General features: G+C 43.6%; 1 protein-coding gene across 11 annotated transcripts in view; it reads right to left on the reverse strand.

Annotated features, from left to right (window-relative positions):
• Positions 1-14,518, reverse strand: part of AKAP13 (A-kinase anchoring protein 13) — a 299,586-nt gene that overhangs the window by 130,771 nt on the left and 154,297 nt on the right. For all 11 annotated transcript variants that reach the window (XM_026673060.2, XM_087972785.1, XM_087972786.1 and 8 more), the window contains exons 6-9: positions 13,239-13,422; positions 11,235-11,424; positions 5,118-7,857; positions 70-146 (exon numbers count right to left, since the gene is read on the reverse strand). In XM_026673060.2, coding sequence (XP_026528845.2) covers positions 70-146; positions 5,118-7,857; positions 11,235-11,424; positions 13,239-13,422 — 3,191 coding nt within the window. The remainder of the gene's footprint in view (positions 1-69; positions 147-5,117; positions 7,858-11,234; positions 11,425-13,238; positions 13,423-14,518) is intronic.

A 14,518-nucleotide genomic window follows, 5' to 3' on the forward strand; every position in this document is an offset into this window, starting at 1 on the left:
TGTGCATTTTTGTTCCTCAATCAATGGCTGAAGCTCAATGACGGAAGATGGAAAAAAACAAAACCTTACCGTTCCTTCAGAAGTAATGTTCTCAGCTAGATCTGTCAGAAAATCCATTTCTTCTTCCATTTTTATTTCCAGAGAGTCTGCAGGGAAAAAAAGGGAGAGAGGGAGGGAGAGAGGGAGGGAGAGAGAGGGGGGGGGGAGAGGGAGAGAGCTCATGTGTCTTAATAATTGCTCCAGTGCACCAGGGTTAAAACAGCCTAGATGGTGTCCCTTCCATTTCTGCCTACCCATGAAGGTTTCCTTTGAGGTCATTCTGTAACTTCCCAATTCTTCCTACCCCACCCCACTCTGCACACCCCCACCTGGCCCAGATAGAGCTGGTCTCTGCATATCGCCTTTACATCACCTGCTGCATTCCTGCCCAAGCTGCAATGTTTGGTTCATTTGATGTCATTCTGAAACATCTCTGCTTTTCTCAACCAAACAGGAACACCAAGAAGTGACAGAGACAGACAGACAGACACCAACCACTTCAAACTAGAATTGGGAAGGCAAGGGAGGAAAGTTGAGTTGCTTCCTTCACTACCACCCTTAAACCTGATGTTTCAGTTGAGCTCTAAGGCAGAGGTGTCCAACCTTGACAACTTTAAGACTTGTGGAGTTCAATTCCCAGAATTCCTCAGCCAGGAATTCTGGGAGTTGAAGTCCACAGGTCTTAAAGTTGCCAAGGTTGGAGACCCCTGCTCTAAGGACTATATATTTCAGGTGATTTCAAAACTTTTTAAATAGCCAAAGCTTTCTGATTCAATAAGATGGATCATCTCATTGTAGGAAGGTGGGCTCTAAATCTATTGGAAAAAAAAACAGGAAACACTGATTTGTTTTCTAATTTTCACTGAGAATTAGGTTTGTTTAACTTCTTTAAAGACCAAAGGGATACTAAGAAAGGGGAATTAAGCCACAGGAAAGCCACAATTCATACTTGCAGGTAAATCCATGCTATCAGACAACATTTTGGGTGATAAAGGCACTCTGTGTAACTTTTGCTCACAGAAAGCAAACATTTTCCTTTCGTAGTCTTTTTTCCTGATACATTAATTTTCTATGTGTTGAGAAGTATATTGGTAACAGCATTAAAAATGCTTTGCCGTTTCATACTGATCTGGCCAACTAATTCACCTTGAGCCATTGGCATTTCTGCTGCATGTTGAGCACAATTTTTAAGGTGCCACTCATAGGCAAAGAGTTGGTTGCAGAAAATGTAGGGAGAAAATAATTTCCTTGCAACCTCTGAAAAACCAAAGGGAAGAACATTCTCTGTGGGACTCCAACTCATATCAATTTCAACCAGTACAAGCAGCCAATCGCAGCCATAGAGCATCTTCTGATGTAAGGAATGAGTATCTAAGAGACATATTTCATATCTAAGAGAACTGGTGCCAATTATACTGGTCTACAAGGATCACTGGTCACATCCACACAAAATAGGTCAAGCTCTTCCAAAGTGGCATCTTCCAGATGTGTTGGGAATGCAACTCCCAGAATTCTCCAGCCAGCATCGTCTTGCTGGGCACTCGGGAAATGGCAGCTCCAACACATCTGGAGGGCACCAAGTTGCATGAAATTGGACAAACCTGAAATCAATAACATCAGGCCAGATGATCTTCTGGTCTGGCAGTTGTCATGTTTACAATATCATTTCTATGGAAACCAAACTACAGACGTTTTTGCACAGATGAAATGTTTTTGTAGTTTCCATTTATCATGTTATACTTCAGGAAATAATCACTTCGCTAGTGATTCGGTAACATTGGTTTACTTAATATCTGTGAGCTGCTCAACCATCTTCTGCAAAGCACTCAAAAAAGCTCTCATCAACTCCCTAACATTTAGAAAACATTAAACAACTAGCAAGGAGGTGGTAGATTTGGGACCTAATAAGCAAAATGAATTTAAATTTCAAACAACATTTAGGAGTTTGGAACAAGCAGGCACTTAATTTCTGTCTTGCATTTCCCTCGTGTAGCGAAAGGGAAGCTACTTTGCAAGGGAAGCTACTTTAGATGATCCAGAACAACATTTTTGGCAGCTCTTAACAGCATCAACAACAACAACGGTTGGGGGAAAAAGAGAGAAAGAGATGGGACTTGAGAATCAAGGGTAGGGAAAAAGAATGAGTTTGTTAGCCTTTGTGTTTGTTTTGGTGCAAGAGTGGCTACGTCTCTTCAAAGTCACAGGGGAGCATGCCTTGGCGAGAAAAAACAAGCTTAGCTTGAGCTCAGAACAAACAATGCAGAGAGAGGGGGGAGAGAGAGAGAGAGAGAGAGAGAGGGAGAGAGAGAGAGAGAGAGATCGCAAGCAAACTAAAAAGGGGTGGGTTTGATTCGACATCCCCGCGGGAGAGAAGGGGAGACAACACCCTGGGCAATTCAAGGCAGCCACTCACTTCTTTTCCATTTCATGCAATGTCTTTCTTGCTACAGAATCTCCCTGGGTGAACAGACCCACACACAGCTTAGGACAATTTTCCTTGCTCCCATCTTGAGGTCTCCGCATACACACACACATACACACACACACACCTTTCTCCGTTGGCTCCTGACACTCCCCACAGGCTCTCTCTTGCTCCTTGAGGCCATTTCTACTACCTAGATACATGTGGACAGAAACAACTCAAGTTTGCTGTGTTCCGGGCACGGTGGAGACTCCCGTTTAAATCCTGTTTCTCCAGTTGCTCTAGAGCTTTCCTGAACTACGCAGTCAAAGCATTGTGGCTGGCAGCAGGTGCAAAGCAGGAAGTGCGCCTTAATTACAGGTGCCCTTTCCCAGCCCCTCCCCTGCGCCTTCAGTTTTAGCCTTCTTCACATACTATTCAGCACAAAGCAGATTTGAGGCCAAAGCCGCTTCCAGCAAACACCACCCTGCAGTCCCACTGCAGATCTAACTCACTCTCATGTTACAAAATCCAACAGCGAGACTTTTTCCAACTGGCCAGCTTTTCTTTTCTTTTTCTTTTTTTGATAAATTTTCCATTAATTACATTTCTTAGTGCTTAATAAACATCGTGTTGTCTGGGTATTTCATCTGCCTAGCAATACAAATGCCGTTCTTACTCTCCATCCCTTTTTTTCCCAACCACTGGTAAAATAAGTTCCATCTTTGATAAATATCCTGTGTCTTCAGCAGGCCAGCCTTTCTGATGACATCTAAAAAGTTTAGACTGGTTTTTTTTAAAACGCAAAACAGAGGGTTTTTAATAACCATCGGGGAGACAAACAACAAGCTCAGAAGACAAAACCTCTGCCTACAAAGGTTGTTTTTTTTGTTTAAGTTGGCTGTTCATCTGTCGTGCAAAACGGGGTTCTCTCCTTCTTTCTGGAGGCCGGAGTTTTGACTAAATGGCCAGTGTGAGGGAATAAAATTAGGAGGCTGCCACTGAAGTCCAAAAGGAGAGATCAACCTCAGCTTCACCAGGATCGCATGACGCCCCCCCCTCCACCCTATGAGATCAAAATATCAAGCCACTGTAGGCCACAAAAATAAAATGGAGCTCGCTGGACGCCAAATCCTGTCAAGTGAAGCCTGAGAACAGCTGTTATATATATATATATATTTTCTTCCAGGCTGAAGGGTGCCCCTTCCAGTTTTCTTCTTGTGAAAAAATACATTCTTGTACCCACCCTGCCTCCGTTAGCCCCCAAACAGCAAGGGCTCCCCCAGCTTTTCCTTCTATTTGAAGTTCATCCTGGGATGACAGGAAAAACAACAGCGGGGACGGGAAGGCAGAACTCTTCATGTTGTGTTTTAAAAAAGAGAGCAAGAGAGAGCATCCAACATTGGTTCAATCTGTCACGTTTGTTCAGTTTTAACTTAGGAGAAATTTGCTGGTACTAATTTTCAGCAGATCAAACATAACTGGGGGAAGGAAGAGAGCCTCAGCACCTGCGATTCCTCAGGGCAAGCCACATAATAGCAGCAGGGAGAGATCAGCTGTTTTCTTTTTCTTTCTTTCTTTCTTTTTTAAACAGCTGTCTGAACAGGTGGAGCCATGAAAGCTTGCATTAAACTATCATTAAGCCTTGCCAACAATTATGCCTCTAGGTTTACAGCTCAGATGGAGGGGGGGGGGAGAAAGGCCTTTCCATCATTTCCCTTCCTTGCTCTCACCTTTAAAAAACACACAAAAAAAGCAATGAAAACAATATGCTCTTAGCAACTCCTGTTACAGAAGAGGCAAAATGGTTTTAAGAAGGAGTTCAACCGGTCTGGCTTGATCCTTCAGGTCCTCGCTTGTCAATGTTGCTCTCGCGCTAAGCAAACTCCTTCGTCCTGGCCTTTGTTTTCTCAAGTCGGAAATAAAGGCTCAAAGAAGCCCAGCAAATATATACACACATACACACACACGCACATATATATATACAGATACACATACATATAAGAAGAGTGGATGCTCTACTCGGCAAAGATTTTGCAAAAGCAGAAATTGGACCGAGTTTTTAAAAATTAAGTTAGCTTTCCTGTGACCTCAAACTACATTTGGATCCAGGCCATATCTTGGAAAGCCGTTTTTAGAACTTGAGCAGCTGATAGGCAGAAGTTTTACCCGCAGCTCAGTGGTCTTCTCTGACTATGCCAAGCCATCATGAAACATTGGAAATCTAGCACCAAGTAAGGCACCTGTTCTGGAAGGAAGCCTCCCTTCATGCAACATTTCTTTCAATCTCCTTCTTAAACAGGTACTTTGTAGGGTAGAACCATGCACCTTGATGACAATTTAGAAGGGAAGGTGTCAACAGAAAAGGGGTCAAGTATAAAGCAGGTGTGTGCTTCAAGCAACTGACAGCCTGACGTTTAGTTGTGCAAAGGGGGAAAGACAAGTTGGGGCAACCAGGCTACCACCTATGGATTTCCCAAACCAAGAAATAGGGGGCTTGCTTGCTTTTCTCTTCTGCACCTTCTTTTCAGATTTGTTAGTCAGATACTTTCAACAAACAGATACACCTTCCCTCCAATACCCTCACTTGCCATCCACAAATCACATCTCCAACCCCCTTCTGCTGGCCTAGAGAAGAAAACTAAATCACACCTTTTTTTATTTTTCATTTTCTTACCTGCAACAGGCGAAGAGCTGGTTAGTTCCAGGGTTGCAGAGTTCATTTTGCTTCCAGGAGGTACACTGAACTCCTCTTTCACTCCATTAAGGAGACATCCAGGCTCGGAGCTGGCTTCCACCAAGGAGGGGACTTCCACGGGATTTCCACCAAGAGATTCCACCGGGACATGTGATTCTGCCAGCAATATCACTTGACCGGGCATTGGGTCAGCATTATCCAGCGAATGATCAGGTTCCTGAGCAGTTCCTTTCGTTCCAACTTTGTCCAACTGCTCGGTCACAGGAAGAGCGCCGAGAGGCAAGGGAAGGGATCCTGGTTCGTCTTGGCTAGTCCTTCTCCCCTTCCCTTCCTCCGACTCTCCCAGCTTCATATCATCCATTTCACAAGCCAACAAAGGCATTTCAGGACCGGAATCGCAATCACAAAGGGGCTCTTCAGCAATTGGCTGAAGCAATATTCGGGAAGGGATATTTTCCACTTCCCCCTCTTCCTCTCCATGCTGTGAAAGACCACTTTCCATGGCCAGTTCAAGAGCCGTCGGAGAAGCTTCCATCACATCCAAGGTTTTGCCAGCTGGAGGGGCTGCCTGCCCAGTTGGACCAAGCTCAAGTCCCGGGTTCAGCATGATCTCAGGGGAAGGAGCCCCCCTGTCACAAAGAGAAGCACCTTTTGCCAAGCCAGGCTCAGAAGGAACATCTCTGACCGCCTCTGCCTTTACTTGCTCCTCAGGTTCCAGACTGGGGGCTTTCTCCTTTAAGCCAGGCTCAGCATTGCTTCCATCCACCGGCTTCTCTTTACCCAGATCACAAGGAGTCAATTGCACAAGGACTCCCGGAGGGAAGCTCTCCAACAGAGCCTGCGTCTTGGCAAGCGGTTCCTTCTCGCTTTCTGGCAGCTGTGAAGAGCTGTGCTCTTTGTCTTCTTCTTCCCAGCCAACCGCCAGAGCGAGAGACGTGGCTGCCAGCTCACCTTGCACTGGGCTTCCCTGTTCAGCCACTCCAGCCAGCCGCACTGCTGCTTCTGCTGCCTCTGCTGTTATTGTTGTTCCTACTTCCTCGTTTTGTTTGGAGTCTTGATTAAGAGCAGCAGAGGGTGTGCCCATTAAATGCTCCTGAATAAATTGGGTGCCCTCACCACACAAAGATAGGGCAAGGCTCTCCAATTGTGAAGGAGCTTCCTGGCCAACAGAGGCTGCTCTAGCATTGTCCTTCTGTGAAACAATCAACCGAGCCTCCTGAATAGCTTTCTCAACCAGCAAGGCTGATGTCAGAGCTATGTATTTTTGGAGGCTTTCACTAGATTGATCCAGTTCCTCTTTGCTTCCTATCATCTCTGCTGGTCCACAAAGGTGCTCCTCGAGATCAGAGGGCGGCATAAGAGAGTTGAGAACACCTGTATGTGATTCAGGGCCATCAACTGGATCTGCGTGCAGTACAGAAGAATTGAACTCTTGGTCTTTGCCAAAATCCTGTTTCTCATCCTCGTTTGCAACCCTGGTAGGATCAGCATTTCCTTTAGTCTCTAACAATGTCGGGTCAATTACTTTTTGCTCACTCTGATCTATCGCTGGAGTGTCTGGGATATCAGTTCCACCACAGGCAGCCGGGGACTGCACACATGTTGAGCTCTTCGTGAGGTTTCCGACGTTGCCATCTAGAGGAGCACTCAACCCTTTGCTGCTCAAATCCAAAGCACTGTTTTCAGTAGCCATGTCTGCATCTCTCCGTTGCCCTTGATCAATCATTTCCCTAGCAGAACGATGCTCCAGAGAAAATCCAGAGGTGTCTTCAAGGTTTTTGGACAACAGTTCTATTCCAGAGTTTGGAGCAATGTTCTCCTTCTCCTTCTCCTCTGACTGTTTTTCGACAGTGTTTCTTGGTCCACTGTTGATGTGATTTTCAGCTCCGGTCTCTTTGTTCCTTCCATTGTCAACAGAACTAACATCTGCAGTAGCAACCACATCTACAAGACCTTCTGGCACCAAGGTTGGCTCATTCTCATCTTGACAGGCAAGAGTAGGGTCACCATCCCTGAGGAAGAAGGCAGCAGGATTGGTTTGTGATGCAACAGATGATGGCAATGCTTCCACAGCTGTCATCCTGGAAGGCTCCACACCCATTTTCACATTTTCCATATACGGTTGGGACGTCACGTTAACGTCTATGGCCCCTGTGCAGCTCTTGCATTCACCTTGTCCCATATTTACATTGCTGGCCTCACAGGAAGCTGAGGGTGTATTTTCAATTTCAGCCAGCTGCACTTCCTGGGAGAGATTATTTCCTTCACATAAGGTCCCTTGTTCCAAAGTAGCACTGGAAGAGCTCATTCCAGCTTCCTTGTTGGTACTTCCAAAGGATGGGAGGCCAGCAGCATCACTAAAGGTCCTCTTGCTATCCTGCTCTTCGAACACTGCCCCAACAGAGTCTCCAACAGAGGATAAACACTCCCCTTCCTCTTTGTGTGGCAATGTTTCGCCTTGGCAGGAAGTCCTTTGCTTCTGCATTTCCTCCAACATCTCTTGTGATGCGCCTAAAAGCTCTTCTGGTTGCTGGGAGGTGCCTTCCCCCCCAAGGCAAACAGGGGGAGAGATCTCTAGAAGATCAGAAGAAGTTTTTTGAGTTGCGTCAACCAGCAATGCATCCAACCCATGTTCTGCAGCAGCTTCAGCACCTTCAGGCACAGGCTCCACATCACAGTCCTCGCAGGTCTGCACTGGACAACGTTCTTCATTCACATTCTAGAAGAAGAGAACATTCTTATTATTTTTTATTAAAAAGCGAGGAGGCAGTTGCAATGTACCTTTTCCTTTTGAAAATCCAAATATAAGAAGCAGTTAAGAAGGTATATTTGGGTTTGGTTTTGTATTTTTTAACCCCAAGTAGTTAAGTTACTTTCTTCTCCAGCATTGTTGGCTGGAGACTCAATCTTGGTGGGAGGAAAAGACCACAATACAGGTAGTCCTCAACTTATGGCCAGAACTGAGCCCAAAATTTCTGTTGTTAAATGAGATGTTTGTTGAGCTTTGCCCCATTTTACGATCTTTCATTAAAAAAAGTTGTTAAGTGGATGACTGCAGTTGGTAAGTTAGTAACATGGTTGTAGAGTGAATCTGGCTTCCCCTTTGACTTTGTTCATGAGAGGGTCATGCAAAGAGATCCCATGACTTTGGGACACAGCAATGGTCATAAGTATGAACCAGCTGCCAAGCATCTGAATGTTGATCACATGATCATGAGGATGCTGCAAAGGTTGTAACTGTGAAAAATGGTCCTAAGTCACCAATGTCGTTGTAACTTTGAACAGTTGGTAAAAGAACTGTTGTAAGTCGAGGACTACCTGTATAAATACACCCATCCATCACCACGTTCCTTGCTGCTTTTGAGTCCCAGACTGCCACAGAGGGGAAGGGGGGGAGGAGTGGCTTTGAAAACTGCCACCTCCTATACTCTCACAGGAATGTGGTTTTTTTCCACTTTCACCTGACTCACAATCACCCTTTCCTCTGTTCCAATTCCAAGCAAGTTTTGTTGCCTTCAGCTTCTGGCAACTCTCCTTACCTGAATTCTTTAGATAGATGCCACTAATAATTGACTAGACTAGACCAGGCTTACCTGACCAGGTACTCTCCCAGTGGGTTGGGATGGCATCTCCCATGTTGGCAGGGAATTCTTAGAATTGCAAAGTGCCTATCTCTCTCCTCTCCTCTCTCTCTCTTCTCCCTCTCTCCCTCTCCCTCTCTCTTTCTCTCTTTCTTTCTTTCTTTCTCTCTCTCTCTCTCTCTCCTCTCTTCCTTTCTTTCTCTCAATACTAATCCAGGAGAGGCCATTTTTTTTATTATCAGGAGTCTGACCTCTTGCATGCATTTTGAAATGAGGTCCAGGGTCAGATGAAGGTCCTTATAAGGCTCTTGGGTGACCAATTTTGCTGGGCGTGAGCTCAGACCTCCTACGTACATATTCAGTGGGTGGGGGAAACCCTAAATGCTGATCCATCCAAACACCGTCAATCCCAACTGAGCCTCAAATAAAGGAAGCTGCTGAAGCCCAACCAGAAGGAAAGGCTTTGGCTGGGAGTCAGCCAGCAGCAGCAGATGCAGACACAAACACTTGTGCTGGAACACAGAGTGGCTGGGGGAAGGGAGAAAGGGAAGGAATGAGAGAAAACGGGAGGGGGAGAGAATATGAAGATTTTTCTGCCATCCTCTCAGTGAAATCATTCTGGTTCCCTAAACTGAAAAAGACAGGTCCTTCTCCTCCAGGAAGTGAAGTGCCTTTCAGCTAACCCTGACTGAACTAAAACTGAAATCATTAAAGGCTCTGGCCCAGATTCAAATTAGATTAGATGTGAAACAAGCCAGGTCTCTTGATAGAAGGCCATCTAAACATAGCTTTTCCGACTGGTGACACATGACTGTATCCCCTCCAGTGCCCTTTGCTATCAGTTAATACCCAAACAAGACTTTTAATGGTTCTGTTTCACTCCTGTTGCCTGAGCAATGGGGGAACCTAAGCAACACATTAAAAATATACTGATACTTTATTCACACCCTGCACTGAATCCAGATTAGTCAAACACAATTTCGGTGTTCATGTAGCATGCTTTATCCAAATGTATAATAAGATAACCTGGTTCACGCAGCATACTAAGGCCATAGCTGAGTTGCTACAATACGCTTAATGCTACCCAACCACATCTTAACTTACAAGCAAAGCTCCACTCTATGTTATTTCCAGCATTTGGTGAACTCTAGAAGGTCTTGGGGGAAGTCTATGTGGTAAAACCTGAAGTACTGCTTAGGCAGTTGATGAAATCTCTGGCCTGTGAGCCTTAGGTGGCCCATAAGTTATCCCTGTGCAAGCCACCCACTCCGCAAACATCTGCTTCTTCTAGATCAGTCGACAGTCCAATTTGCATTCCGAAAGTCAAACTGCACCCTTTCTTTCAAAACGTAAAGACTTGGAGCAACCAGAATGAGAACGTGTCACAAAGAAGGATGGGGAGGGGTCAACCTATTCTCCGAAACACCTGAAAGCAGGAGAAGAAGCAATGGATGGAAAGTGATCTAGGAGAGAAGCAACCAAGAAAGAACTAAGGAGAAATTTCTTGACAGAACTATCAATCGATGGAACAACTTGTCTCCAGGTAGTGGGTAATCCAACACTGGAGGTAATTTAATAAAAGACTTATCTGAAATGGTATAGGGTTTCCTGCCTGAACAGAGGGTTGGACAAGAAAAACCCCAAGGTCCCTTCCAACTCTGTTATTCTGTCATGTCTCCAAGCATAATTTCATCCTTGAACCAAAGCCTCCTATCTTTACGCTAGAATTCTATGGGACTGAAAGGTTACCAATGACGTTCTAGTATTAGTCCTATGTTTTTAGCTCTGTTAGGAATAACATAGGTTACCTAACGTAGCTCCTTCACTCCAGAAGTTAAAATAAGTTACTGTCATTCACCATCACTTCTTCCACCCTTGGCCCCTCCAATACCATCACTGTTTTCTCATGATTATTTATATTTACACCCGAGACCCTTTAATTGAATTTGAGGGGCAGTATATGGGGATCCCAGATGGCCATTCCTTCACCAACCTAGACCCATGCTGATTATCACTTGTCTTCAATAATTCCTCCATTTGGGGGTCACTTCCTGCAGTATATACACGTTTTGACTGTAAGTTCCCCCTCCAGGGCATTCTCCTCCCAGTTGTATTATTTACATGCATATCGTGCAACCACAGAAATAACAAGCAGGGATCATTAAACATTCACAGATGCTTTTCCTAGCATCGTATTCCTCTCCCCATCCCATTCATCTGTTCACATGCGATCCATATTCACAGCAATCAAGGATCCTCGATTGTGATATCTGGGAGTGTTTAGGTCGGCTGTCAGAAGCAGACTGTTATCTCAAAGCAACTTATTCTCAGGAGATTATAAAGAATAACACAATAAAAATATATTCTTATTATAATCAAAACCAAACCTGTAATCCTATCAAGTTTTTAAAAATAACAGTATGGTACTTATCAAGCCACAAGACCATGACAAATTAGAATTATTTAGAATCCAGCTCAGTTAAACCAATGAGTTAAGACAGGCCCTTGCCCTCACCATACGCTGGAGGTTGTGGATGTGCAGCTGGAGCTGAGCGATATCTTTCTCCATGTTCAATTTGTCTCCTTCCTTCATTTCAACTGTCAGAGTGTAAATGTTTAAGCCCTGATGGTACTTGATGCAGGAGTCTCCAGAATGTACTATATGCGACAAGGTGCTCCAGGAATCTGGTTCATTGACTTCTTCTCTGGAAAAGACATGCACAACCGAACTCTCAAATTCATAAAGTTTGAATTTGCTACAAAAGGCTGCATCCCAACTGGAGCTGATTATGAACAATTGATCAACCATTTGGGCATCACTCTAGAATTTGAGAAATGATATCCAGTTGAAGATATTTAGGAGTATTTGACAAAAGTAATCTATAACAGATGTGGGAAGAGTGAAGAGCAGGAGCTACTAACAAATCTTTAGGTGAACTTCTACAGAAGCAATCAAATTTCAGTTTACAGGTCTAGATAACAGAAGACAAGAAAAATACTTAGGTTCTTTCTCAGATGTGACGATGATAATGATGATGTCAACTCCTTGCCAACTCCTTCTTCCATCAAGTTTTATGACCTCTCAATCTAGCCTATAACATTCCCAAGAGGTCCCTGTTCAAATTCTAACCAGAGGAAAATTATTTTTACAGCTAAGATAATACATTTCCCTCCTTCACATCAGCATCTTTGGAAGAGAACTACTTTTGAAACAAATACATCAGATGTGATACAATACACCACAGCCTTGGCTGAGATGAATGTCCCACAGCAAAGACATACACACACTAAATGTTTCCCCCCACCACATCAAACAAGAAATCTGAAAGTTCTTTGGTCTCAGAGATACAGCTCCCGTTACTACCTAACCAAGTTCACAATCAACAGCAAAGTCATGAGAATAATACTTATAAAAACTGTTCTAGATTTAAGATTCCTATAGGCAGGAATTTATATCCAATTGTACTCTCTGGAATCTCCATTGTTATCATAAACAAGGATACTCTTCTCCAGGAATCTGGGTCAGAATGAACTTGGCAATTAGCCTTCTGCTCTAAAATGAAGGACCAGGTTGCTCTAATTCGGAGCAACTGATAGATTCATTGCCTAAAGAAGCCAGCAACTTTCTTTTTGGTTGCTAATTTCAGAAAAAAAACTGAAATTACCTTACTCTCAATGCAACAAAATGCAGTTAGTCCCCCCAATGAATGACATCAAGCAAAACGCCCTAGGTTAAAACGCCTTGCAAAATTATGTGTTTTAGAAAAGAGAGAAAATTTAATTGGATGGGGGAAAAGAAGTATTTCCTTAAAGTTCTTTTGAACTGGAGTTGACAACTTTCTTGTAGTTCAAGACCACCCATTAAATACATATTTCCAACTGTTGTTTGGAGCTCTGGGGGAAAGTAGTGAAATAAGAGCCTTAAACCGTGAAGCTCTTTAAAACTTCCCCAAATGAGAACATTTTTTTTCTATCAAAGAGGTTTGGGGTCTTTAGTAGCAGAAATGAGGGCTCTTGTGTAATATATTGATATCTGATATTGCTCCTAAAACCATTCCTGTCTCCTAGTAAAGCACAATAGTTAGGTACTACCTTATGCTGTGCACCCAGGAGCTATGTGCAGTCCCAAAGCTGTCCACCTTTTCTTAGAACTTTTTCAGGTCTACCAACATTATACTGAATGGCAAAACACTTGCAAGCATTTAAATCAAGTGATTTAAAACATCGCTTGGCGGGTTGACTTGCAGACAGAAAAAAGACCATCAGGAAAGTTATAAGACAAAAAAAAATGACCTCTCTTAAGTAGTCAATTAGCTCAGCATTGGTATATTGGCCAGTTATATCAGCCCTGAGTTTCCAGTCCTAACTGGAGCAGTCTCTAGAAACCAAGGAGGAAGTGACTCAAGCCAAACAGATCCTTGTCTGGATGGATGACTGTTTAGGAATCACCATAAGAGGCAAGAGATAAATGCACAAAGCCAAAAAGCCAAAAAGCTTAATCAATACCAATGGTCCTTACTTGGTCAAGATGTGGTGCAGTTTCTGGTAGCCCCTCTCCAAGGCTAAGCTCACCGGTGTGGCTCCTTCACTGTTGGGAATGGTCACGGCGCTTCTGCCACCTGGTTGCTTCAACAGAAACCATGTCAGCCGCAGCAAACCGAGTCTGGCTGCAAAATGCAGCAACGTCTCCCGGGGAACATTTTCTGAGAAACCAAAGCAGAATAGAAGAAGGGCTTCAGTTGATATTCAGAGCGTGCCTCAAAACTTCCCACTAGACGCTGTCTCATTTGGAGCATGAGAGTTTAACACCTCAGCCAGGGTTCACAGTGAACCCTGATATGAGACTGGATTTCCCCAACTGGGGGGGGACAACAGAGCTGAGATGATTGATTCAAACTCAGAGAGTACATGACTGATCAGACCTGTGGCTCCTTATTTTCTTTCCATTGTCATTCTTCATTTCCACCACCATTTACAGAAGAGTAGCATCTAGCAAGGTGATCTGTTCAGTATCAAACAGTGCCCTCTGTCTGCCAATAACCTCCTTCTCAAAGCAATTAACTCAGCTTCCAACTTCATCATCAAACTGTTTCCAACTTCATCTTCAAACCCAGCTTTGCTAGTCAGGAGGGAGGGGGGTCATACAGCACAGGAAACCTTCAGTCACCCCAACAGCTTCTATGATTTCAGCCAATGTGACTCACGTATCCTCATTTTGCAGCCCTGGGGACTAGGAGCTGCCTCTTGTCATCCTAAAATGAAATCTGAGCTCTCTGAAGAAGCTCAAACCTCGTACATCACAGAAGCCCTATGAATAGTAGCCAGGTTGTGGGTTTTTTTAAGTTAAAAAGAAAATATAAAGCACTGCTTGTGACCAATTTGCAGCTAAAATCATTTTGTTGATTCGTTCTTGGAAGACAAGTCTATTCTTGTTTTTTCTTGTTAAATCCCGTTGGCCATTTTGAGCAGCATTTCATCAAGAATAATAAGTAAATTAGAAAGCAAAGCAACATATTACATGATTTGGGATACATGGTATGAGTGGTTAGAGAATAGATGTAAAGACTATAGATAAAGGTGACTTAAGAGCAACAGGAATTACATATGTGTAGATATTTGTGAAAAGGCAAAATATATATGCAAGAATATTATGATAATTATAAGAATAGTATATAAAGAGGAAAGGAAGAAAAATGAAAATACTAATATGTAATATGAGAGATATCGATACTGAAACACTGTAAATATTGGGAATGAGTTGTGTAAATGTTGGAAAATATGCAATAAAAATAAAATAAA

This window comes from Notechis scutatus, chromosome 11 (genome assembly GCF_049901735.1).
Source record: "Notechis scutatus isolate UNSWTSFEM ecotype Mainland chromosome 11, rNotScu1.2, whole genome shotgun sequence".
Classification (NCBI taxonomy): Eukaryota; Metazoa; Chordata; class Lepidosauria; order Squamata; family Elapidae; genus Notechis; species Notechis scutatus.